The following is a 27,379-nucleotide window of genomic DNA, read 5'->3' as shown; positions in this document are numbered from 1 at the left end:
AACGTTTTTTTAATTTAAATTACAGGGTGCAAGAAAAGATTTGTAAGCCAGGATATTTTAGGATAGATAATGAGGCCCACAAATATGTAAGGAACAATCCCCACTGAATCAGTGGGCTCTGTTTTCTGGCAGAATCTCACTGAAGTTCCTCTACCAGTGGAGAGGAGAGATGAGTCTTCCCTGGTAAGTGAATGAGTTGATTGTATTGCAAGACAATTTCTACTTGATCTTATTCCAAGTGTGCAAAGCCATAAGTGATTGCATTTGGACAAAACAGCTGTCAAAGAGATCAGACCTGGGAGCTCTGCATTAAGAAACCAAGTCTTAGTATTTGTGCAAAGAGAGAAGTTGCATAAGCACCAACTTCCATCCTGCTTAAATCTGCTTTGTACCACAAAGTGGGGCCACAAGAGCCAGGAGACAATTCCCTCTCTTGTTCAGAAAGGCTCAACATCAGCTGGCAGTCCCCCAGACAAAGGGAGAAGGACAAAGAAAGCATACTAGAGAAAGGACGTGGCACAGATCAGTGTTCAGACCTGATAAAGCCCTCTGCTGCAGAGGTGAGAAAGTGAGATGAGAATCCAAGCCCTTGCAGCTGGTGACTTTTTGCTGTGGCCAAATTCATTTAGCTATGCAGGCATGTGATTTGGGAGTGGTAACTCATGGCACTTCACGAGACAGTTTTCAACATCAGCATGATGAGATGATTGTAGTACAGCTTCCCAGTGGGGTTATACACTGTAAGAGAGGGATGTGCTGATAATTGGAGCTAATGAAGTCTCATTTTCCTTTTCATCTCATGAACTATTTCTGTAACTGTCTGTTTATAATTATTCCAAGACTATTTCTGCGGCTTTCTGAATGCTACACCTCAACAGCTGTATCATGAGAGACCACTTGCAGTACACTGCAGTGGTTATATCAGTCCCACCTGCCTGTGGCTTGGTAACACCGTTTTCAAGGCCGGCAGATGGCAATGTTTGTATTCATTTGCTCTCATGTATTACACTTTCATCTTAGTGTACATAGCACCAGTTGCATCAGTCAGTTTGATGTAGAACTTGTGCCAATCCTGGCCAGAAAAGGTTTTGTTCTCCCTGGCTGATGTTTCTATCCCAGATGTCAACCAGATGTAGAACAAAAAATGGGTATATGTGAGAGCCTTCCTCTCACCAGGAAGCTCTGTAAACCAGACAAGCAGAGGTGCTAAAGTCAAGGTCAGCTCAAGCACAGGCCAATAATAACATCCAGACATCAGAATTTCCCTGCATCTCAATTATAGCCTGAACATTTGGGGCTGCAACCCTACCAAGTAGCTAAAAAGCTTAGCCTCAGTTTAAAACATTTAACCTTAAAGTTTGTAATATTTATTTTTAAAGCCTGAGTGTCACATTTCCATCATCGTTTCTAAGCAACATTCTTGAGGAAAAATGTATATTTTAAAAGTGAAGACTCAAATGAGGCCAACCTATTTATCAAAAGCGCCTATTTTAGGAGCTTGATCTGACTAACCAGGCACTGCTCTTTTTATTACGGGTCACTGCTTTTGCAAGCCTCCCTGTACTGACTCCCTTTCCTGCTTATATACAGGGGGCTGCAGCACAGTTCCCCTGTTTACACTACTAGTTGTTATTTCCCCAGCTGCTGGCTGGGTTATGACCTGAGTCAGATTACTAATAATAGCCTCTTTCCCTCTCAGGAAAGCGAGGAGCCAGCGGGGTTCAAGAAACATGTCCCTTCTTGGAGCATCAACAATGTCTGGCTTCATGGGATTCAGGCTCTGGTGCTCTCTACTCTAATAACCCCCCACCAGCATCAGCAGGGGAACCTACACCTGTTTATCTGGCTCCCAGCTTCCCAGCACTGTACAAAGCAGGCGATGCCAGTTTTCCTAAGCCCCTCGCCTCCTTCCACCTTCCTTGTAAGCAGTTTCTTCCACACTCCCTGAAGAATTGCCTGGAAGTCTATTTAAAAGGAAAGTTTTTCCCATTTGCTCCTCTGGTTGTTCTTTTCTTGCTGCTGCCTTATTTCTCTGGGTTTTGTAGGACTGAGAAAGAGTCCTAGTTCAGGAGGTAGTTGACTTTCCTATTAGTTCTTCAGCAGCTAAAACAGTGTAGTTGTGTGCACATCCCTTGACACATATATTTAAGTCTGATACGTAAAAAAGAGTATAGTAAGACTCACAGTACTTCATCCTTAAGCAGACCTTTCCCTTTGTGATTATAGCATTAACTTTCAGTTCCTTATTAAAAGCACTCTGAGGAATACAGGATTTTTACATTGCATTCCACCTTTCTCAAACTGCTCATTTCAGTTCAGTGGACTACAGAATTAATTTCTATAAGCCTTCAGAGAGTTGGACTTTTCAGAGGTGGGTGCCATTTTGATCTCAGATTTTCCATGTAGATGGGTCCTTAGGGATTTTATTCCATCCTTTTGTGATTACTTCCAGTCCAGCCAAGAAGGTCTGTTAGAGCCCTGATTTGGCGACTAAGCCACAGAAAACCACCACATTCAGGGGTTAACTGAGATCATTATTAAAATTTTCAAGTAATTGCATTTACTTCAAGTCTGCATTTAGCAAGATTTAATTCCTAATCATTGGTCATCCTTCTGCCTTCCTCTGCTGACTTAAAAAGCAATTTATTTGCAGACAGCTCTTTCCTGTGTATGCGTGAGAAGATCATGTCCAATGTGCGGCTGTGCCTTCCACATAGTTATTTCCCTACCTCCCTTTCAATAGGATCATATACATCCACCAGGTCACTTTTTGAACCCTTTGCAATCCTTTTGAAAAACCCTATGTGCACAGCATAAATCACATTATTGATACTACATATGACTTCCCAACTTCTCACTGGGCTGCTGCCAGGCTTTCTCCTTGCTGCAATATCACACCAAAAGCTTATTTCCAGTGGCTTATATGCTGTGAGCTTCAAGTCTCTTACTGAATAGCTGCCTTCTAGGATATTGTTCTTTGTCTTAAGTATGCTTTATGCATTTATTTTTTCTTCTTGCTGCATGACCTTGCATTGGTCCTTTAAAATATATGTTCACTTTACCAGGAGTCCCTTGTTGGCCTGTATAAATCATTTACTTTTATTTACTTTCTAAGAGATTCTAATGTCAAATATTTCCAGCAGTCATTTCAAGTTTATTCCTCACCTTGGATAAAGATACTGACAAACATTGGCCTTGAGAATAATCCCTGTGGTTCCATATCTTGTTGTGTGCTAGTCCCTCTCTACAACTGCCTTAAGATCTATCTTCTTCCTTGATCTGCCACCCTTGGATACTTTGTTAGATTCTGTAGCATGCTACTTCTTTAGTCAAGTTGGGAAAGCAAAGCAAATTGGATAGAATAGACAGCAAAGCTAGTATGGAAATCTGTTTCTTTCCTCTGCTGTCATCATATACTGAGCGTGTTTTCCTTGGCATCATTAGACCTGTGCAGATGAGTGATGTTTTGCCTCTGTATGGTTTCAAATTATTACAAAGCCCAATAAAATTGAAGTAATTTAATTTTTAAAATTAATTTACCCCAAATTAAATACTTGGCTTCAGGTCAATTCTTTTTAAATCTTTGTAATAAAACTGGATGAAACATAGAAATAACATCCATATTTTTAATTACAGTTTCTTTAAAATGTCACAATGAAACAGTGTAATTTTTAAAGACATTTTTTCCTTGTCAAGATTAATAAATGAGCAGACCTGACACTAAATTAAGTGGAAAATGTTACCCGCCCTTGCTCCACAGAACTCAGTTTTGTGATCCTTGTATGAGGTACAGTCCACTTACCTCCCAGTGGATGTAGGATAGGATATTATATGCTGGAAGAGGCTGAGCATTTTTTCCCTCAAGTTAATGTGAGCCCAGGCATTCAGCATCCTCCCCTACCTCCCAGGCAAACCACTAAGCACAAAACCCAAAATGTGGACACATATTGGTGAAATCACTACTAATGTTTATCAGTGCATTAGAAGACTTAGAGTAAAAATGAAGAAAATAAGAAAAGAGAGAAAGAATAGGAAGGGTTTTTTCTTTGAAACATTGATTTCAAGGGAAGTAGAAGGTGTACCTTCACTTTCAGCCAATATAACAAAGGTCAAATCCAGTGTGTTATCACAAAAATGTAATGGCATCTCTGTAAATAAGCAAAACCCTGGAAAACAGTAAAAGTACTATTAAGGTCTTGGATATTTTCAGGTGTTACATATCAACTAAAATTAAGCAGTGTTTTACATTGAAGGTGCAGGGCGCACTTTGAAGCCAGTGTGAATCAGTTAAAGACCAGGTGTTGGCAGCACAGCCGTGCCAGTTTACGTCAGCTCAATAGAATGGTGTCGTTTACACCATGAAGGAAGAGCAAAGGACATGACCCTGCCTTTAGCCTTGTCTCTGTAGGTATTTTTGTACCTTTTCTCTTTTTTTTTTTCACTGCTGGTGCACATTCATGGGAAATACATATGACCCTAATTTCAGTACAATAGTAAACAAGCTGATCTCTTTAAAAACTACAAATTAACAAACAGCTATGCCCATATGATGTTTGCAGGAAAGAATATACTGACACACACAAAGACCTGAAAGAGAAATTGGTTGGAAAGTGAAGGGAAATTGGATTTTCCTGAGGAACTCCCAGAAAGCAATAAAAAAGAAGGAAAGGGGGAACAGGAGGCAGAAATTATGAGGTTAAAAAATAATAATTCTTAAACACCAGAGCTGTTATTGATGCTGATGGAGAAATGCACTTCTCACAGGACTATTTTTTATCCAACTGGAGTCCGTTAAATGGGAGGAAAGAGAAAGCTGGGGTTGGAGAACACCAGGGAGCTGGGATGCGTGAAGGAAAGAGTTAAGGCTGGAGTCAACCTCTCTGAAGTGATCTGTGATGCTGTGCAGTGTTTCAGCCCCCTGAGCCTTCCTCCTCCTCCCTCCCTGTGTCAGAGTGGGGAGGAGGCGGGTTCTGCTGAGCTGTTAAATCCTGAGTGAAGTTTCCCCCATTTCCAGTGGCCACCGTTGTCTGAGGCGGGTTCGGAGCAGGGCTGGGGTTGCCCTGACATTTCTGGGACCGCGGCCAGCCAAGAAGAAAAAAAGACGAGTGTTTTACAATTTGCTTTTGTCAAAGTGTGGAGAAAGGGGAAAGGGAAGCGTCCTTTCTTTTTTTTCAGCATCACATTCCTGTGTTTTTCTTCAGCCTGGAAAATATATTAGTGCTGGTGCTTTCCTCTCTGGAAACAAAGGAGCTAAACGGGACTGAGGAAGCAAGGAGTGGGAAGGGAAGTATAAAACAGAGAGACTTGGAGCAGCCAGGAGTTCCCTTTCCTTAAATGAAATCCCTGCCTTTGTGGGTAACCGGCACAGCAAAAATCCAGACCTGCAGGTAAATGGAGAAGCAGAGATCACAAAGGAAATTTCCACTAACCTCATCCTGCTTGTCAAGAAGGTGAAGAAGAGAGTTAAAAGATACACAAGACAGGCTCTGGAACCTGTTGGGCTGTGCAAAGATAAATCACTAAGCAGCAGCAAAGCTGTATGGTCTCCTTTTAAAGGAAAAAGACGTGAAACCTCATCTCTGGAAGGGGAACTTCCCTGAGAGTGTAAGTTTCAAGTCAACTTCTTGGCTTTCTGCTCTAGGTACGGGACCCTTTCTCTGTGTGTCTTTGCATGTGTGTATAGTGAGAGCATGAGAGAGACAGAGAGAGAGAAGGATGCAGATCACAGTGTCCTTTTGGATAGACAATATCATGTTACAGAAGGATGATCTAATTTTTTCATAAAATTGTGTTTTTCCAAAAATAACTGTAAAATGTACAAAGCCAGTAGGGCAGGACTGAGGTGTAATCAGCACTTATAAATCACAAAAACCAGCCAGCCTATGCTTTGCTTTTTTTATCACTTGTGCAAGGTATCATCATACTGTTACCGCCTAACTTTTTGTTTTTCTCCTCCCCCTCCTTATACAGATTGCACAATGAACTGGAGGCCAGCTCTCAGCTTAGCCCTGCTGTGGGCAGCATGGCTAGTGTGTGGCTCTGAGAAGGCAGAGAGGCTGGCAGAGAGAGGGAGCCATGGAGTTAGGAAAGTGCCCCTGGCTTACAGGGCTTCAAGCAATGTCCTGAGAAGGTCTGGAGCATCCCTGAGGAATTCAAGTCCAAATCCTCAACACCCTGTCTCCAAGAGGGATTCTTCCACACCTCCAAAACCACCTGCCAATCTCCTGCAAGGGGAAGCACGTTCCCAGGCCAGGGGCACGGGGACCAGAATGAGATGGGTACAGAGACTCACAGCTGCAGCCAAATACTCCAAGTCTGAGATGATTAAGGACGAAGGGATATCCTCTGCCTCACAGTCACGAGTGGTACGTTTCCCTTCAGGGTCAAGTTCCCCCAATGTCCTGGCCAGCTTTGCAGGGAAAAATCGGGTGTGGGTTATTTCTGCCCCCCATGCCTCTGAGGGCTACTACCGGCTCATGATGAGCCTGCTGAAAAATGATGTTTACTGTGAACTGGCTGAGAGGCACATCCAGCAGATTGTCTTGTTCCATGAAGAAGGGGAAGAAGGGGGAAAAGTCAGAAGGATAACCAATGAAGGAAAAATCCTGGAACAGCCACTAGATCCTGCCCTCATCCCTAAGCTCATGAGCTTTCTGAAACTGGAGAAAGGGAAATTTGGCATGGTACTGTTGAAGAAAACTCTGCAGGTGGAGGAAAGGTATCCTTATCCAGTCAGGCTAGAGGCCATGTATGAAGTCATTGATCAGAACCCCATAAGAAAAATTGAGAAGATGAGGCAGAAGGGCTTCATCCAGACTTGCAAAGCAGCTGGGGTAGAGGGGCAAGTGGTTGAGGAAGGCAATAATGGGGGCAGCACCCAGCCTACCCCTGGTGGTGAACATGCCCAGGTGTCAGCAAGGAAGGAGGAGCCAAGGAAGAGCAATAATCAGCCAATAAGGACCAAAACAGTGAGGAAACCAATGACAACCACAGTGGCCACTCCTCTGCCTACAGTAAGGACCACTACTCTCCCTCCCACCACCACAACTACTCATGCCACCACCCGTGCAGTGACAACAGCAAGCCGGTCTACAACAACCACACCCCTCCCCACCACACAGAGGACCTGGACCACAAAGTCACATTCCACCACAGAGTACCACAGGCTGCCAGTAGCCCCTGATGCCACCACTCCACGAGTCACAGCCTCTGAGGACTTCTACTCTCCTGCGTGGAAAGCAAACCGTAGGGACCGTCAGCGCGGACACTCGGAGAAACAACAGGCAGCCACACGGAAACCAAACAAAGCTGCCCGCTATGACAGTTTCACAGAAGTCCCAACGGCTCCCTCAGTGCACTATACAAAGGCAAATATGGGTAGATTTAAAGATAACCGAACAGACAGAAAGGACTACAATCATAGGGACCTGAATGTCACGCCAGGGCAACACAAACCAATTAAGACTAAACCACCAAAAAAGAAGGCCCAAGAAAAGATACTGAGTAATGAATATGAGGATAAATATGACCCGAACAAGCCTGCTAGTTCCCATTTAGAGGAACAGTTTGCAGTGGGAAATATTCCCCCAAAGAAAGGAAAAGAATCAAAGAAGCATGAGCGAATGGATAAACCTGAGAAGAAGAAGAAGAAGGACAGACCTGACAAGCAGCAGAAGAGTGAAAAGCAGTCCAAGAAGGACAAAGCTGAGAAAAAGAGCAAGCAGGACAAAGACCGCAGCAAGAAGAACAAGAAGGGGAGCAGGACTGAGAATGAGGATTTTCCCAAGCCCAATAAGAAGCCTTTCCTACAGCCCCCCAGGAAATCAGCAACCAACCTTCTGGAATATTTTGAAGGCAAAAGGCGGCTCATTGTAAGTAACTTGTTCATCTGAATCTTATTACCTAAATGAAGTCATATCTCCCTCCTGGCAGGAATATGTGGAACTGTAAGTTTATGGTGGTTTTATATTACTCTTCTTTGTGCTTTTGTTCAAGAGGTAAAATTTCTAGACCCAAACAACCATATTCAACATGGAAGGTTTTGCAGCCTCATATTGGAAATCTTATATGCAGTAGCCAAAAATTAGGCTAAAACCTCTTCCCAGTCACCTCCACGAGCCACCATATAGCCATCACATTATCTTGTTACCAGTGGATATGTAGGTGTCAGGATCTTTATCAGTATGATCAGTAAAATGAGGTTCCAGTGTGGATTACACCCATTCACCACTTTGGGGTACTTGCCAATGTTACCACATTTCAATGCTCAGCATGTCCTGCCAGCTGGCACACCTGCTTTGTATTGGTGCTGGTGTCCTAAAACTGGAAGCAAGCCAGGTGTTTTGGCAATACTAGTGCGTGTCTGACTGAAGATATGCACAAAGGCTTGTGATCAGATGCCCTGAGGGATGGAGAACTTGGGACTAAGATCTAATGGGAATTTGGCATTCAGATCTCCTAGACATCTTCAGAGGTCCTGTGCAAAATTTGTTTTGTTTTGGTTTTGTTCTCCTGCTGTTTTTATTAAACTATAACACTATAATAAGTTTTCAGGTCTGAGAACTTCAGCGTGGTCTGGAGTTACTTGTCCCTGGGTTTAATAGTGCTGTATGTTTTTCCAACTACTTATCATAAAAACCACTTCACCTGGGACAGGAAACAGTTCTAGTTGTAATAGAAATGTTTCTTCTGGCAGATGGCACATATCCTGAAGGGTACACTTCGAAAAACAGTTCTTTAAAAATATTATTGCGGGAGCTGATTTTTTGCAATTATTCTACTGCAAGCTGGCCTGTTTCACAGTTATTGTCTGATAGTCAATGTCAAAACACACCTTTGACCTTCATGCTCCATATTCCAATACAAATAGCTAAGATGCCAAGCTAAGATGCCAAGTTAAGATTCCAACCACTGGAATTTAATCATTCTGCTGATGATTCATGGACCTGAACAGAAGGCAACTTTCTTCTCCTTCCCCCCATTCTTCCAGTTGTAGGGCTAGCACTGGAAGTGGAAAAAAGCCATATATTTGAAAAATTTGAACTTGACTGAATTTTGCAAATAATATCTCTTAGTTACTTGTTAACTAATATTTAGCCAAATCAAAAGCTCGAGAGAGAAACTATGCAAAAGTTGGGATCTTTGACATTTGGTCTCAATGTTGTGACTTTCAAGAATATGTGTAGCATCAGGACAAATAAAAACAAACTTGGAAAAAAAGAGCCAAAAGCAGAGCTCACAAATGTCAGGCTGCTAATTCATTACACCACTACAGTCCTGGCAACTTAAAGGGTTTTCTGAAATTTGAACCTTCTGATACTAGGCCGCTTCTCAGCTGGATCTCCAAGGAAAGAGTTGCACAATCTCAAGTTGTCAGGCCAAAACTCACTGAACACATATGATTATGCCACGCTGCACTTTACTTTTCCAGAACCTAAAATCATTCTCAGCCTTGGAGAATATGTTTGATTTGATTATTAGTAAAAGCAGTGGCTGAACTCTACTATCTCTTTGCCATGCATGGAACATGTGGAAAAAAGAGAACTTCTCAAGATTCTTTGAACCCACACATGTGCCTATTTGCATCCCTTCCTATCAAACTGCTCTCTTCCATTAGGGTCAGTCCGTCCAGTTAGATGAACCCTATCATCCACGAGTCTTTAAACCATTCCCCAGAGACTTAAGCCACACTGCTGCAGAAGTGTCTCTGTGCAATTTTTTCCCTGTTGCTTTTGCATCTTTCAGATGCCTTAATAGACTGGTTCCCAAGGACATTGCTTCAGTCCTTTTCCAAAGGTCTTTTGAGAGGAACATGAGATTTTAAGTTCTAGATCATTAAGTATTTAAGATTTCAGTGTGAAATTCAAACATCCAGATTTTTGAAAGCTATTCTGGGTTAAGTTCAAGTAATGACAAATATAGGTCCCCGGTGGAGAAACTAAAAAAAAAGGTATTGATTTTGAGTCCTGCAGCCCCACCTCTCTATAGTGGGGCTTTTATTGCAGTCTTACTAATGTTGAGAAATTTTGGCTTAGTGAGTTTGGGTTCTATGTTTATTTCCCTGGGGTGATGAAATGCAGACTGACAGTTTATACAGCAGCCTCCCAGAACCTAAAGGGAGCATATAAAGAAAAGGGAGAGTGGAAGCTCTGGATACTCCAACCCTGGAAGTGTTCAAGGCTAGGCTGGATGGGGTTTTGAGCAACCTGGTTTAATGGAAGGTGCCCCTGCCCATGGCAGAGGGGTTGGAATTTGGGGATCTTGAAGGTCCCTTCCAACCCAAACCATTCCGTGATTCTCTGATGGAAACACAGATAGATATAGTGTATATAATGTCCGGGTTAAAACAGTCCTGGCACAAAGCTTTGATTTGCTGTTTGCTTTGCCTCTTAAATGATCCCTGCTTTGTTCTACAAGGTTTGATGAAGCAGATCAAATTCAGGCCTGCCTCTGCTTTCCAGCTTATGACCTCAAAAGTAGGAGGACAATACAAAACCCATGGTCTGGTTTTGATCTCAGTCCTCAAATCCTTTTCATGACCCTTTTTGCTTCCATTTAAGCATCTCTATGCCCTTTATAAGCAACGTGCTACATGCTATAGCCCAGAAATCAAATCCTCTTTGTATCTGACTCTCATTCACCTTCATGTTCCAGTGTTGTAGTTGTGCCAGGGGCCTTTGCATAAATGAGAGACAGATCTTTAAGCCCAGAAATATATTTTACATTTCAGTAAATTGATGAATTGGATTTATAAAGAGTCTATCATAAAAATTAACCTCCAGGCCCTACAAACTTCAGAAGGCAGATAGAAAATGATTCCACCTGTTACAGACTAAAGCACAAGTTTGCAATTGAAGGATTCTGGTGATTATTTGTGACCTTAAACCATAAAATTTGGATCCAGATTCCAGCTGCCTTTGTGTTTGGGAGATTAATGGCAGGTGGTTGATTGCAGTTCACTGCTGCTAGTTAGAAGGATTACACTGTTAGAGCTGCAGCATCCCTAGCCACCTTCTGCTGGAAACTGCTGCATAGGACCACCGAATGGCATTACACATGCACACCTTCCCTGGAATATTTGCATCCCAGTCGCTGATGAAGGATCTAAGTCACATGCTTTAAATTTTTTAAAAGTTAAATCTTTGCAATTCGTAGAAGGCTTTGAAATAAGTACTACAAACCATACAGATTTTTTATACTTTTGTTGTTCTAATTATTCCTCTTCTTCCTTTCCCTCCATTGCTGTGCCTTCCAGCAAATATAAGACCCAAAAGACATCAAAATGGCTTAGAACAAACAAAAGCTAAACCAGCCATTTTCAGATGAGATCACAGTGGCCTTAGCAAGTCTTCAAGGTCTTCTTATATGGCCATCAGTTACATAAGTATTCATGTAGCCCTATTCACTCACCCCTTGACAGACAAAATAGCCACTGGGAGCCCTGCCTGGACCATGGGATAAGGCCAGAGCAGCTGCCATGTTCCCAGTGCTCCCACTGTGAGTGAGTAACAGGAATCCTAGATTCATGGCACCACTGAAGGCTGTGAGGGGGAGCTGGTAGGACTGGTAGGGCAAGGCATAATAGGAAAGTACATGGTTTTCTGTAAAATCCAATGCTTTCTTCTACCAGAATTGTGGAGAGACAGTGGAGGAGCTTATGCAACCAGCTGGACATGCTTCCAAAAGTTTTCCTGTGGCTGATTGAACACCTTTGGGTTCAGCCTGGGCCTGAAGGTACACTCCAAACACAAATAAATAAGAGCTTTATGAGAAAGAGAGCCCAATTTGCAAACAGTGACTATTTCTCCTTCAGTAAAATACTCATCTACTTCATTCCTTATACTAAACAAGCTCTTTTATCTCTGCCATCAACTAGCTGATCACAACCCCCAAGGCGGACAACACCATGTACGTACAGCAGCGAGACGAGTACCTGGAGAGCTTCTGCAAGATGGCAACGAGGAAGATCTCAGTCATTACAATTTTTGGCACCATGAACAACAGCAGCATGAAAATTGACCACTTCCAGCTAGGTTCTTTTTTTTTTTAATGATTTCTTTACACCTAATGGGCACAATATAGACAACAAAGGAAGAAATCTCCCCATCTTGGGTCAAAATCTAAGCAGGATCTGTTGCTGTGGTCCAGTTGAGTTTCAAACCCATTCCTCCTCCTTCCATGCTAACTACCTCCCTGTTATATTTACATAAGTGTCTCTGGTATTTTCCATGGTTAGGTTTCCAGTGCTGTAACTTGAGCACCTTCAGTTTTCTTTGTGGGAATTCTTAAAGCCAGTAAAACAGTGGAACAGTGAAAAGGCGGGAAAAAATGAGATTAGGGCATGGGACAGAAAGAGGAAATCAGGCTTAGCTCTACCAATATCCTGAATACCAACCTCACTGTCCAACTTAAAGACTGCACTAATACAATGCCCTCCTGCCCTTGGTTTTTGCAAGACATCAGCCATGGGTGGCTAGATACTTACAGAAACTGGTTGTTGTCATGAAGGAGAGGAGATTGGGGGTAGGAAACACTGAAGGGAATTGTTTGAGAGTATATTAAAAATTTGGCCCAAGTTAATCCCATTTTGAAGTTCAACATCATTATCTCCCCACTGCCACACAATATTTTCTCGTGCCTTTGTACTCCTCACAAGGTCCTGGAATCTTTATTTTTCAGAGGAGTATACCAGCTAAACCCAGGACACAGTAGGGTGATAGTTAGAACCTTTGCCGTGAGTTCCGTTCTTTTGCAAGATCAGCCCCCACAGTAAGGGGAGGTCCAGGTGCATTTTCCTCTCTGTGTTGGTAAACAGGTATTATTTTTAGAAGATTTCAACCACAGCCTCTAGGTATGGACAACCTTAAAAATTTGTACCAGCATACCTGATATTTAAAGATTTACCATTTGAAGCCCTATCACCTCTCTTTCCCTGTGAAACAAGATACCCATCACTGTGACTGCTTATTGCTGGCTATTGTAAAGAGGTTCATCTCATTGGAGCCAGAGGTTTTGGAGGCACTATAATCAGACTGTGCAGGACCTGCAAAGTAGCTCATTCAGACATATTTAGTGCCACCTTCTTTACATATAGAGTTCCCATATAGACAGGTGACACTGGGGATCCATTTCTCTTAGTCAGCTTTGAAACAACTGCTCTCAGTGTTCAGGTCCTGGGGAAGCACACACCAAAGCCAGTGAGAATCCTTCCTATCATAATAATAATGTTTGGACAAAGATTTCGGGTCTCAGTCCAGCAAAGCACTTAAGCTTAGGTGGCTCTTGAATCATGTGCACTATCTCATTGCTGTCTGCATCTAAAGGTTAACAGCACTGTGAATGCTTTGCTGGATGAAGCCGAAGAAATACAAATATTCTACAATTCTATTCTACAAATAGAATAAAAGCTGTTAGTTTTGCTTATAAGTCCACCACGGCTTTCCCCTCAAAGTTCATCTGGTTTTACCGAACCTTGGGGGGAGATGTGTGATAGAACAGAAAGCTCAGGACCACACCAGCTCCAGGGTGTTGCAGGTTGGGCATATAACTGGCCAGAAGATCACAGATTTATGTCTGGCTTCCAGCTGTGTCTCTGCTACTTTCAGAGGGACAGGACTTAACAGGAGACCTAGCCTTGTGTTCCTGAATGACAGTCAGTCACAAATCCTGCCAGACTGTCCATTTGTGCACCTCCATGACAAATCGGGAGCAGTACAGGATTTTCCACATCAGGCCAAGGTTACTCAAGGACACTTTTTGTGTACCTAGACCCATCTGCCTGTCAGTGGACTGCTTAGGGTTATATTTAGCTTCTAGTCTAGCTAATAAACAGATATTCACTCTGACATAGACCATACTCTTTCAGTTCCAAACTTAACCTACATCCAAACTTTCCCCAAACCACATGACTGTATATAACAGCTGAATTCTCACAGAAGAAATTAAATTGTTCAAGAAATTCAGGAGACTTAGAAGGGTATAGGTTAAGCCTTACATGAAGTTCATCTTATAGTGCTGCTCAAAACACCAAATCCTGAGCTTTTTAGAAAGTTCAAATAATACAAACATCTTTCTGTTCTACCTCTCCTTCTCCCCTACCCTTCCTGTTTGCATGGCGTCTTCAAGACTCACTCTCTATCAGCACCAGAGGCAGCAAAAGTTTCTCCTAAGAAACGTTTTGTTCACAGCATGTATGCTATAGTGAGAAGCCTGAGCACCCAGCATGATGAGGTCTGCTCAGAGTGCTGCATCTTGGATTGCAATACAAACAGACAACAACAGAAAAGTCCACAGAAAAGACTTTTCACTTGAAATTTCAAACACATTTAGAACTAGTGAATGAAAGAGCTCATTGACACCGGCCAAGATCAGCTCATAGTGAAACCAAAGAGTATTTCCCAGTTTCCCACTGGAATGACACAAAAGCTGAGTGTCACTTCTAAAGAGTAACTCATCTTCCCAGTCTGTCTAGCTGCCAAAGATATATGGAGAAACATTTCCACACTCTTTCAATGACCTTTCTAGAAAAAGCAAAGGGAGCGAGAACTTTGCAGGTAGCAGCAGACAGTCTCAACTCCTGTGGTTTGTCATGCTGAACCCAGATGTCCTTCATGAGGTTGAGATCAGGGACAAGTAGTGAATTGGAAAGAGGTAATTAGATTAAATTCTTTTTTTTTTCTCCATAGAGATCAATTCCAAGTTTGGAAGGCAGGCCAGCCTTTGTGGCATTATTTTTTTCCTTGAAACGCTTTTCTGTATCATTCTCTGTAATTTAATTTTCTTCTTTTTATCATAAGTTTTGAAAGAAGATCCCCCAACAATGAAACTCTAAAGCGCTAACTTCATACTGTTATCTAGAGTATAAAGCAGAAGAGTGCCATGGGTTGGTTGGTCTAAGGTACTGCTGTACATCAAATTTCACAATAACAATTTTTGCATTATTCTACCTCCATCTAGGCCAATGAGATAGTCTTTGCTTTTAAACATGATTCTTTGCTCTGTGTTTTAATGGTCATGCTTGCCATTAGTAACATGTAAACCTCACTTATGAGGCACTGATACATGATTTACATATGTTTTATGAAGTGAATAACCAATTAGCATATGCAGCAACCCACCCAATGGGAAATTGATAACATTGCCTGTTAATTCTTTACAAAACTTTCAACTGAGGTACATATATATCCATAAAAAACATATATATTACATTTATAGCTTGATTAGTATAACCAAATTTTAACATTTGCTGGCTTGGCTTTTATTCTGTAAGAAGAGGGTTCAAAGTGTGAAACCTAAAGGTCAGATTCTGATTCAGATATTTTAATTCAGAAGTTTCATTCAGTCTATACACAGATTGGACCTACTGCAAATTTTGAAACAGCCTTAAAGCTACAGATGTTTAAAAAATTAGTTAGAATGCTTTGTTGTATAATGCATCAATTATTTTCTGTTGCTGTGTGATCAACTTGGATAATTAATCTCATCTCTCTTTTCTGGTGAATAATTATGGAGCAGGGGACTGGAAAGTTGTACCTCTGGATTTTACCTCTTGATCACCTCTCATGTCTCTGACTTCAGGGTCACTTAAGCCATGGCTGGGATTTCTAAGTGAGACTATGAATATTAATATTCATAATGGTGTCACAGGGTATAGACAAGTAATGTTTGCAGGGAGCTCTTGGGTGCCCAGGTGACGTTTCCCTTTGTGTGTGATTTAGCTTGTCTCTAGCTTTCCAGGCCCACAGTTGCATATGGAGGCTTGTTCCAGCACTGTTGCACTTATATAGGACTGTGCTGGATGCTGGAGCTGAGGCTGAGCTGATGACAGGGAGGCTTTCAGAACATGACCCCAATACACCCTGGTTCCACGGGAAGTAAGGAACCTCAGCACCTCCACAGGCTTGTCTTCAAATCTCTGTCTTCAGAGGTCTTTTTCTCTTCAAATGTTTATGAATGTTTTCCTGGGGTGGAGCACTGACTAGGTACAAAACGTTCACCGAATGAAGGTTTGGTCTGTCAGGGTGCTAGAATAGGAAAGACATCAGCATGCAGATGGAGGAGGGAGTGCCAAAGCAAGGTCTATAGAGAGGTGTGCTGCTAGGACTGCAGCATTCAAAACACATTAAACAGTTTCTGATTTCTTGTAGTCACTAAACTTTGCATGTAATTTTTTTAAGACTGGCAAGGTTAACTCTAGTGTCCTGGCCAACCTCAAGCTGTTCTAGCTATATTTTATTGACCTAAATTATCCATGCTGTTTCATTTGCACACGGTGCACATTGTCAAAATTTCTACTGTCTTTTCCAGAAATGGCTGCATTTCAGGAGCTGGTGAAATGATTAGTACATGCATATACATGAATAATACCAAAAAAATCTAAAAGATCTTTCCAGGAAAAAGGAAGATTTTTCAAAAGAATGAAGAAATGTTAAATATCGAAGTGCACATGCCCTAGGATAGACTGATTTTCAGAGAATACTGGGACTGAAAACTGGACAGTTAAAAACCATAATACCATACTGATGGTTTTTAATATATTGACTATGCAGCAGGAAGAGGGCTTCTGGGAAATTATTTTTCCCCTTTCTTTCAAGATTGAAATTAAAGGCAGAGTGCTGTGTGATTCCACAACTATTTTTATTTCTCCTTTGTCTCACATTAAGATAATGAAAAGCCCATGAAAGTGATAGAGGATGAAGACCTTGTGGACCAGCAGCTCATCAGCGAGTTGAGGAAAGAATATGGGATGACCTACAATGACTTTTTCATGGTGCTTACAGACATTGACATGAAGGTCAAGGTGAGGTTTCAACTCTTCAAAGAAAAGGCATTGAAATAATATGAAAAAAATATAATTTTTAGGAAATTACATTGCAGCCTTTTACATGAGGTACATAAGAGACCGATGATGGACTTGGTCATTGTTGGAGGACAAGAAAAAGAGCAGCAAGAAATTTTCAGGAATTGTGTAGCTATCTTCATTTTCTGCGCTTAGGGGATATCAGGAATTGTGGATTTCTGCGGGAATGGTGAGGAACCGGACCCCCAGCTGACAGGGGTTTTAATGTAGTACCCAGCACTCTAAAGCATGCAGTTTGGCCACTCAAAGGGATGCCAGCACAGTGCATATGGACAATCCTCTAGCTGAATGGCCTGACAGAAGAATATAATGATAATTTTTTGCCTGCAATGTCCTGGCCCTATCACACTGGGCAAATACTGAAAATATGCCACTACCAAAGGGCAGTCTGACTGCAAAAGCAATAATATTTTCCATGGTTTCTAATATGTTTTAGGCTTTGTTACCTGTGTGTAAATAGGACTGCTTGAATCTCTATATTCCTATGGTGCTGTGATACATGCAGAAAGGCTGCTAATATGAGCATCCTTATATTCATCTGGGTTTTTTTCTTAACAGCAATACTATGAAGTACCCATAGCAATGAAGTCTGTGTTTGATTTGATTGACACCTTCCAGTCACGAATTAAAGACATGGAAAGACAGAAAAAAGAGGGCATTGTCTGCAAAGAAGATAAGAAGCAATCCCTTGAGAGCTTCTTATCCAGGTATTATCTTCTGTTCTTATCTGCTGCTAGTTCTACTGATTATTGTTTTACAGGAAAAATACCCATACAACTATTTCTGTGATTTTTAAATATAGATTACTCAGTATTTACAGTGTTAAGCAAATACAGAGGCGCAGCCAGAACTGAATGCAGTCTTGTACAGAATACTGGAAGTCAGGAAGGATGTTATGTTTCCTGACTGACTGCACCTCCTTTGGACACTGACTTTCGGTACCTCAGTTCCTCCCATCATGACATGGAGATGATAACACTGATTTACATTAGAAGAGCAAATAAGGATTAATTGACAGATGTTAGCTCAGTGCTTTGAATGTACGAAGCACAGTGTTTATGTGTTTTGATCATCAACCATCCCAATCTCATTAATCCCATTCTAATCCCTTCCATGTACTTCAAATCAGCAATTAATTCTCTGTAACTTCCTTTTTATCCTGCTTGAGAGAACAGTTGGCCTTGGCCACTATTAGTCATGAATATTATTAAAGGTCTGGCAGATGTCTCTTGCAAAATGTTTGAGAGACCTTTTGCAGAAAGAGAGTTTTGTTTATGCAATCTCTATATGCCATATTATTGCTCTACTTGTGAGACCTAAATTCTAGGCAATAAATATGTCTGGACTGTGGGAATTCAGATCCACAGAAGAGCCGTGAAGCTACAGCCCTCTCTGTCACAGGATAATTTACATGAAATTAAGGCTACCCCATCGCTCTAGGTAGGCTTTACCTGTTGCAACTGCATCCTCCTCACCTACTGTTGGAATCCGTGAGAATACACTGTTAATGCCAGATGGCTTTAAAAATAACTGAGGCAGCATGCTGGATTCTGATGAGAGAGGAAAGGAGCAACAAGTAAATGAATAGGTTGTTGGTTCATAAACATTTTAAAATTCTATGGCCACTTCAACAGAAAGGGAACCTTTAACAAGATCCACCCCACCCACCTCACCACCTCCTGTTTAGGTCTCAGTGATTCATCCCCAAGACCACCAAAAAGAACCACAGTTTGGAAACAGCTGATCAACACAAGGAAGAGGCTTGTATTCCAGAAAGGGATGGGCCCCAAATCCTTCTTTGCTTGGAAACTGCCCTAGCAATAAACACACATTAGAAAAACAGGTCCAAAAAATACAGAATGTTGCATCTATAAACAGAATTGCCACTGCACAGAATGCATTTGTTGTCTGTGAAAGAAGCATCAGGCTTTAAATATTGGGTAGACTTCTCTAGCCACATTAACTGGTCAGATTCCCAGCAAGATTCATTCCAGCTTTGTCCAAGGTTATGTTCCCAGTTGAACAAGAGCCCTGGCATCATCTCCCTGGTGTTGCTCATTGGAGAAGTCAGTTATAATAATGCAAATATTGTTCTTAAGAAGCCTGGCTGGCATGAAAGGAGACCATGAGAGCCAGAGCCGGTTTGAGTAATGCTTAAAATCCACATGTGTAAGGAGGAAGACCTTGAGTTTGGGAGGGAGGTCTCCTGTAACAGTGGGGACAACACTGGCTGTACTGCTCTCTGGGCTCACAAATCAGAACAGAATGCAAAACAGCTAGAAGAGGAAGAAAGGATGCACACAGGGAAGGTATGGCAGATTTGTCAGGAGTATTGGTCCATGGCTTCTGATGTCAGAAATAAGGCATCAGTCTGTATGTTAGTGTTGGTGAAGTAGCAGCTGTGATGGACCAACTGAATTAATTTCTCAGTAAAACATAGGCCCAGACAAGCACATCAAGTATACAGATTGCCTGGAGTGAGGGAATAAATAGCTTGAGTGGCTTTCAACACTCTTCAGCTCTGTGCATCTCTGAAGGAGATAATTAAAAAAATAGGAAGCAATTTAAGAGCATCTCAAAGAAACTCACAGTTTTGCCCTAGGCAAAATATGATCCAACAGCTACGTTCTCAGTCACTGTTCATACGTAGCCAGGTGCTTTTCTATACAAAATATCACAAAGATTATTTTGTTACACATTTTCAGAATAATGACACAAAATTCCCCTCCTTTCTTTCACATCACATATGTGATTCTTAATGCTTCTCATTCCTGTTCACATAACTGTACACACACACATCTTTGCTGTTCCTCCTGGGAAAGATTAAAATTGGGGTGGTTTGCTTTTCAAGGATTTAATTTTAAACTGTAAAAATACATATAAGTATCAATCAACAAGACAAAGACATCAGTATACGCTGCTCTTTTAACAACTTATTCTGTGACTGAGCAAGTTCCACCATATCTTCAGCTTTTCTCAAGTGAAGTAGAATTGACCCATTGCATTATCCCTTATTTTGAGATCTTCACATGGTGCTGCAGAAAAGCAGGCTATTATTATAACAGAGTAACATCTGCATCCATTTAAAAGATCATTTCCTGCTATAAAAATATCTCTGCAGCTTTGCAAATTCCTATAAATCTGTTTTCTTTAGGTTAAGTGGAGAAGTATCTATATTCAAAAAAGAAGTTGTTGAGGGAGTATTTAAATCCCCTAGAGTTAGAATTTTTAAAGGTTTCAAGTGTCCTTATGGCACTGCCTTTCCTTGACAGGAAAATGGAAGGACCTTTTTGTGCAAAATCTTGGTTAGATGGTGCAGCCCCTACTAAAGAAATATTTCAAGGTTTATCTTATTGCCCCATGCATGCCTTACATAGCCATAGGCTCACACAACCACATACTTATAAGCAAGCTCAGATTTAAAGCCCTGTTAAAGGTATTTGGAGCAAATGTGGTACAGGAAAAAAAAGGAGGTCAGTGATTATTTACACAGAAGTATGAGTTATGTCTGAAATGAAGATACACCCTAATTCTCAGACAGCCCTTGAACTGCAAAATAACTGTGCAGTTCCAGCAGTGGTGAATGACGTAAAAGCTAAATGTCTAGTGAGGAATTCCACAGGAATCTTTCTCTCTTAAATATACACTTCTCTGCATTGCTGTAACTACTGAAGAGGGCTTTGAGTAAAGATTGTGAGCTTTGCAATGTTTGTTTGGTGAAGCAGTGGCACTGCAGGTGTTTCTACAAAAGTTTTGGAATTGCGAAATTCAAACCAAGCTTTACCCTCTCCCAGTGACAGACAGAACCGTGAATATTTCCCATCCAGCTGTTACTGACAAGTTGTGAGAGGTATGACATGTCTCAGCCTACAGCAAATGAAAATGCTGAGAGAATTTGAGTCACGTGTCATGACCACGCCCTGTCACTCTCTTTTCAGGTTCCGATGGAGAAGGAGGCTGGTAGTGATCTCTGCTCCCAGTGATGAAGATTGGGCTTATTCCCAGCAGCTTGCTGCTCTCAGTGGACAAGCCTGCAATTTTGGTGAGTCAAAAGACATTATATTCTTGCTCCCCCAAACCACATCCTTCCTGATGATGTGATGCATTCCTTTGCTGAAGTCTGAACATAGACAGTCTGAGGAGTCTGATAACTGAAAATTTTCCTCCAAATTCAAACACAAAAGGTTTGTTAAGCAGGTAGTACAGCACACTGACAGCTAAACAAAGTGTTCCATGGAATCATTTGCATGAGGCAGAAAATGCTGGTGCTCCAAAGCTTCTCTCCAGGCTTGTACTTCAGAATAGTATTTTCTTTTTTGTACTGCACAAATGAATGACATAAATAAAATGCTTTGGCAAGAGCAGATCCTGTAACATCCAGCTCAGAACTGGGCCAGGTATCAGAGAGATGCATGGACATGAGGGCTTTTTTTCTTTTCCTTCCTGCTTCATTGCCCAAGTGGGTAAAAATATTAATGGAAGCCACTTTAATCCAATAAAGGCCCTCCCAGACCCATAACTAGGTACTTAATGATCCAACTACATAGTCAGTGGAGAGACATGGGCTCCTCCAGCAGGCAATTAAGAGCAAGACCCAGAAACACTCTTCTGTCTTTTCATAATGAAGCGCAGAGAGACTTACTTGTTAAGTTCCTAGAAATGCCAATACCATACAGGGTGTAGACTGGACTCCCACAACAGAATGAAGCCCATTCAACAGCTGCTATATCACTACATTCCAATTACACCTGAAGGGAGATCTGCATAGTATCATTGTTTATTCATAGTCACTTGGCTTTCATTCAGAGCATCAGCATCATCTCATTTCCTAACTACCAAAGTAAACTGTGACACGGACCACTGTAAAATGCTTTCTGAAGAATGGAATGTAACCAAAACAGTTATTATCCCCACCCTTTTAGGGACAGCTTGAAGGAGATCCAGTGAGTTTCTAAAGCCTTTGTCAACATGTGTTTTAACTAAGTGGTATGTTTCCAAGCATCTTACTTCCAAGTTGTAAAACAGTTACATCAAAGATTTTTTAGATTGTACAGATGCATTTTACATGAGCAGTTTCTGCCATCCCTAAGGTCTTTCTTCAAAGCAGAGGCAACAGTCCAAGCCTCTGTGCAGCACAAATGAAAGAAGTGAGTACCTGTCATAAGCTATTTCCCTCATTCAGAGTTTAACTGGGATAGATTATATTGCCTCTAAATAATTTGTTGCGGTGTGTATGACAAGTAAAAGCTTTACTAGTGAACAAAACAGTGCAGAAACATTATGGATTTGGAGAATGGCCTCTGCAAGTTACTGGCATATCTGATGCTTGTATCCCTATGCTACAGAACCACAGCACCACACTGCTGTCCTTGGGACACCAGCAACTGCTTTTATGCAACTGATTCATGATTCATGCAACACACCAGTTTATCCCTGTGTTTGGGACAGGTGATGTGACTGGCAGGGACTCCACAGAAATCAGTAACTCTTCCTTCTAGAGGGCTGGCTGAGACCGGGCCCTAATTTAGCAAGCACAGACCTGGCTGATGAAACTGAAATCTGCCCAAGGATGAACAGAAAGATCTGGTCTGACGCAAAACCTTCTTCATTTCCTCCACAGGTCTGCGCCACATAACTATTCTCAAATTGCTAGGACTTGGAGAAGATATTGGAGGCGTCTTAGAGTTGTATCCAATTAATGGTAAGCAACTGTTCCCAGTTTCTTCAGTAGTACCCATGAAGGGCATTACACAGTGCTGAATGCTTCTTTGTTGTAATTTCTTTAGAGGGATTGACAGTTTTTCTCTTTTGTTTTATTTCTTTTAAGACATAAGATGACACAAAAGCAAACAAAAAGCTTTCTTGGTGTTTCTGTGCTAACCTTTATATAGGTTCTTCAGGATGCAAAAGCACAAATATCTAGAAGTTAACTCACATTTTTATCTCTCACCTAAATTTACATTCCCCAGTACACTCCTCTGCCAGCCTTGCTGTCAAAGGGATGTCTGTGTCTTTTACATGCTCAAGAGTTTGCAGGGCTAATAGAACACACACTCAGCAGATTCTCCTATATGGGTCCCTCATTCATATTCATAGAATGGCTTGGAGTGAATAGAACCTCTTAAAGATCATCAAGTTCCAACCCCCTGCCATAGGCAGGGACATCTTTCACTTGATTGGGTTGCTCAAAGCCCCATCTAACTGGCCTTGAACTCCTCCAGAGATGGGGCATCCATCTGGGCAATCTGCTCCTCTGTCACACCTCCCTTATCCTAAAAAAATCTCTTCCTTAAATCAAATCTAAATCTACCCTCTTTCAGTTTAAAACTATTACCCCCTGTCCTGTCTCTATGAGCCCTGGTAAAAAGTCTTTCTTTCTCTGTCTTTCTTATAAGTACCCCTCAAGTATTCCACTTGCATCTCAGCAGGCTACTTCAAGTAGATATTCTTAGGAGAGGTCACTGTCAGGGTACTTTTCAAATGCTACAGGTTCCTCTACTACCTAATCCAAACAACTGTCTCCATCAGTAGAACAGAGACAGAAAGGAGCTCATTTATCCCATCTCTGTTCCAACTGCTCTGTGCATGAAAGCATCCTAGTCCCTCTATAGCACAGGAACATTAAGTCCATGTATAAGAAAGAATAAGAGCAGAAGAAGCAAATGTCGCACTTCTTCCATCAACATTCTTGCAGCCTCTGCTTATTTTCCACTGAAGGCTTCATGATCTTGGTTATAGTTCCTATCAAGATCAAGAGTCCTCTTTTCTATGTACTTGTCTAATGTCCCTTCGATCCATGTTAACTCCTAGCATGTGTTCTCCTGTGAGAACCTCTACAGAGGTACCTTTTATCTGTCCTGAATATGGCCCCCGTATCTTTGTTTGATGCCCCTTATTTCTTGTGTGGGGAAAAAGGTAAACATTTAATTCCTATCCATCCCTGTAGTGACATTCACAATTCTGCAGACCTCTCCCAACCCATCTACATGACAGATTGCAGTCTCCACTTACTTGGACATAGAATCATACAGAGTTGATTCCCAACCTGCGATCAACCTTGCTGCCTTTCTGACTTTTTTCCCCCCAGTTCTACTATAGTCTTCTGAGGTGAGAGAACCAGAATTTCATGCAGTGCTTAAGATGCACACAAACAACAGGTTTCCATAGTAGCATAATAATACTGTTTTGTTACTATTTTCCTCATGGTTTATAACATCTGGTTTTGCAGATGTTCAGTGAGCACTGAACTAGCCTTTCATGAAACTCTTTCATAGCCCTAAGATCTCACTGCCAACTGTCAATCTTCGCCATTTCTTATGGGGAGTGAGAAAAATTTTCACCATTTCTTATGTGGAGTCAGAAAAATGTGTCTTTCTTCAATCTGAATAGAATTTCTTCTCTAATTTTACTAATCAGTCACATGGTCTTACAAGGATCTTCTGCAATGCCTCACATCCTCAGTATACTTCACATCCTCAGTATACTTCCTAACCTCCATCCTCATACCTTATGTGCATTATTTACAAATACACTGACCAGCACCAGTCCCAGCAAAATCGCAGAACTTCACTGATGACCTCCCTCCACTCCAGGTGATCATTCACTCCCACCTTGTTTCTGCTTTTCAACCAAACCATCAAAGTACCTTTTGAAGCCTTCTGGAAATTCACTTAATCTGTATCAGCCAGGCCACCCTTAATCACCTGCTTGCTGACCTCCTTCAGAGAATCTCAAATCTGTAAGGCAGGATGCCACTTCGTAAGCATTCAGCTGCCAAGCCAACTATGTATATATGTGCCCACTGATCTTAGTTGTGTTATAGTTTCTACTCATTTACCCAGCACAGACTTCATACTTAAAAGCTTGGAGTTCACCAGATTTGCACTAGAACATGTACTTTGAAGTGGACATGACATCTACCACACCCCATATCTCACATATCAGGAGTGAGGTTCTATAGTGCCATTAATGACCCAGCAAATTCATCCTTCAGTTCTTCTATCACACTTCAATTCTTGTGATTTCTTTCGCCATTACTGTTGTTCACATATGCCTTCTGCAATACATGAATTGGTGACCCAAGCTGCATAGTAGTTAAAGAAGTTGGGTGACAAAAAGATGTACCACAGTCCAGTAGCTTCAGCCTAGAGAAAAAGGGCAAGTTTACTAAATCTAACAAAACTGTTAAAAATACATCCTTAGTTCACAGTAGAGCAACTTCATTTTGGATCCAGGAAATTCTGAACTTGTAAATTACAAGCACCTTACATTGCCAACTATCGGGCTGTATCCTCTCTCATGTTGCTAACTCACTTACCTACAAACCATCATCACTACCTAAACAAAACATCAATGCTGATTTTATGTGATCACTTTTTAGGAAGCTCAACTGTAGACCGAGAAGACATCCCAGCTAACTTGGTGAAAGACATCCGAAATTATTTTCAAATTAGCCCAGAATATTTCTCCATGCTTCTAGTGGGGAAAGATGGAAATGTCAAGTCCTGGTATCCTTCTCCAATGTGGTCTATGGCGATTGTGTATGACCTGATTGATTCCATGCAGCTTCGGCGACAGGAGATGACAATTCAGCAGTCGCTCGGCATGCAGTGCCCAGACGATGAGTATGGTGGGTATGGCTACCATAGCTACCACCAGGGATACCAGGAAGGTTACCAAGATGACTACCGTCACCACGGCAGTTACCACCATGGATATCCATACTGAAAAGGGCAACTTAGCCTCTGACTGTCCCCTGTCTGCCTTCTAATAGCTATCCAAGCAATACATGGCCAGTTGCAGAGAGTCTTCCCAGGCCAACTAGATATCCACGCCTCGTTCTTCTACTGTTCAATCAAGGGACTTTGGTCATTTGCCTTCTCAAAAAACGCAGAAGCCTTTACAGTGAAGCAATTCAAACCAGTAGTATTGAAGCTTTAAACAATAAAGACTCCTTTATATTTTTAAACCTTTATAAACAAAGGCCATCAGCAGGTGCTGTTTGTATTAAAACCAAACAAAAAAAACCCCACAGCCCCAGTCTATGGGCACTGCGGTAGGGCAGGACACAAACTGTCCAACAAATGTTGCAATGTGCTTTTTAGTATTTTTTCTAAGGAGAAAAAAATAAGTATATTTATTGGAAAGTGAGATTTCATTATGCTTATGGAGAAACAAAAGATCACACTTCAGGTCTCCCCCAGAAAAGGAAAATTTAAGAAAGAAGCATGGGGCATGCTCTTTAAAAATAACAACAACAATAATAAAATCTTTTTGAAACACTTTGTTTAAAAAGACAGCATCCCTTCTACAGTGCATTAATATTGTAATTAGCTGACTTTATCAATGAAAATAAGATTTATGGCTATGGCAGAATTTGCTCCAATACAATATAAAGTTCTTAACTACAAAGCTTACTGCATAACTATTTATTCTTTTAATTGGAGTTCCTCTTCTCTTAGGTCCTGCCCATCTCACAACTAAATCCAAGTTAATGAGAGCTAAGTGGAAACACCAACCAGAGTTAGCATTGTCTGAAATACAGAAAACTGAAAAGCATTATTTTTATCAGAAAACAAAATCTCATTCACATATATTTTAAATGAGTTGTAACTAGCTCTCTATAGTAATGCTTTTAATTAAACTACTACTCTAAATTTCAAATTATCTTTTACCTCTTCTTCTCATACCCTCCCCCATAAAAGTGATCTAGATTAAACGTTTATAAAACTATCTGAGATTAATTTGATCTGCTAAACCATCTCTATTTTTGGCACACTTTCTGAAATGGTTTTCCTCTCCCTTCTCATGGGTGTCTTTGGGCATTCGATCTGTTGCATCACCCTACTCTACTGAAACCAGTGGCAGGAGCTGCATATAGCCATGGTTTCAACACCATTTGGGTTAGATTTCTAAACATTAAAGATGCAGCAGAAAGATTATGGAATATCCTGAAGAGAAGAAGGTACCATTCAAGCCTTCATAGTGTCACAGTGGTCACTTCTAATGTTGAAGGTGTGCCTGACCAGTCACATTTCTTCTTATAATCCGTGGTGTGGGTGCACATCACATATAGATACATGCAACAGGGCACTGGTAGTAGGTTTTGCCATCACAGCAATAGCACAGGAATAGGGAGAAGGCATCAGCCCTAAGCTGGCCAGAGCATGCTCTGCATGTGTTTTAGCATTTTTCTGATTTCTTCACTCAAAACTAGATGCTTTCTTTAGAAAGTTAGCCACAAAACTTCAGACGTTGCTTGCTCTTCTGAGTGTCAGAAAGGCAGACAGGTGTGGAAGTCACAAGGCCTTATTTTATAAACCTGGTCATCCCCTGGGGCTGGCTGCCCTTTGTATCACAAGGTCTAGTCAGCACAGGGTACAGCTCCTGACTTACCTTTCTCAGGTGACTGGAGCTAAGTCGGGGAAGGCAGGTATTTGAGAGGACTGCTGCCTGCAGAGAGCTTCCAAGCTCTCACTGACTACAGCACTTCCACAGCTGAAAGCAGTGGACAGAGAAATT

At 41.4% G+C, this 27,379-nt stretch overlaps 1 protein-coding gene and 1 long non-coding RNA gene across 3 annotated transcripts in view; one reads left to right on the top strand and one right to left on the bottom strand.

The window, feature by feature from the left end:
* Nucleotides 1–4,167, bottom strand: part of LOC113966431 — a 28,928-nt gene extending 24,761 nt beyond the window's left edge. Inside the window, exon 1 of the long non-coding RNA XR_003533826.1 lies at nucleotides 4,083–4,167. This is a non-coding gene — a long non-coding RNA (uncharacterized LOC113966431). The remainder of the gene's footprint in view (nucleotides 1–4,082) is intronic.
* An 806-nt stretch (nucleotides 4,168–4,973) lies between these two features.
* On the top strand, nucleotides 4,974–26,521 carry CCDC80 (coiled-coil domain containing 80). Of its 2 annotated transcripts, none has more exons than XM_027681107.1 (8): nucleotides 4,974–5,586; nucleotides 5,970–7,871; nucleotides 11,876–12,032; nucleotides 16,662–16,798; nucleotides 17,417–17,565; nucleotides 20,797–20,900; nucleotides 22,479–22,559; nucleotides 25,239–26,521. In XM_027681107.1, exons 2-8 carry the CDS (start codon nucleotides 5,979–5,981, stop codon nucleotides 25,583–25,585), a joined length of 2,868 nt encoding a protein of 955 aa, XP_027536908.1. In that variant the 5' UTR covers nucleotides 4,974–5,586; nucleotides 5,970–5,978; the 3' UTR covers nucleotides 25,586–26,521. The 2 variants fall into 2 exon arrangements, with proteins under 2 accessions (XP_027536908.1, XP_027536910.1); XM_027681109.1 differs by having other exon boundaries at nucleotides 4,974–5,641; nucleotides 5,971–7,871.
* Nucleotides 26,522–27,379: the final 858 nt, after the last annotated feature.

The sequence above is a fragment of the Neopelma chrysocephalum genome, unplaced genomic scaffold, assembly GCF_003984885.1.
Source record: "Neopelma chrysocephalum unplaced genomic scaffold, ASM398488v2 Primary Assembly neopelma1_60, whole genome shotgun sequence".
Lineage (NCBI taxonomy): Eukaryota > Metazoa > Chordata > Aves > Passeriformes > Pipridae > Neopelma > Neopelma chrysocephalum.
The sequence above is the reverse complement of the archived record's forward strand: the minus strand, read 5'-3'. Positions and strand labels throughout refer to the sequence as shown.

What these genes read in the sequence shown, in the direction of transcription:
- CCDC80 (XM_027681107.1), top strand. Translation starts at nt 5,979, where the DNA reads ATGAACTGGAGGCCAGCTCTCAGCTTAGCCCTGCTGTGGGCAGCATGG. An exon ending in AAGGCAAAAGGCGGCTCATT is followed by an intron (nt 7,872 to 11,875) that starts GTAAGTAACTTG and finishes GCCATCAACTAG; the next exon opens with CTGATCACAACCCCCAAGGC. An exon ending in TGGACAAGCCTGCAATTTTG is followed by an intron (nt 20,901 to 22,478) that starts GTGAGTCAAAAG and finishes TTTCCTCCACAG; the next exon opens with GTCTGCGCCACATAACTATT.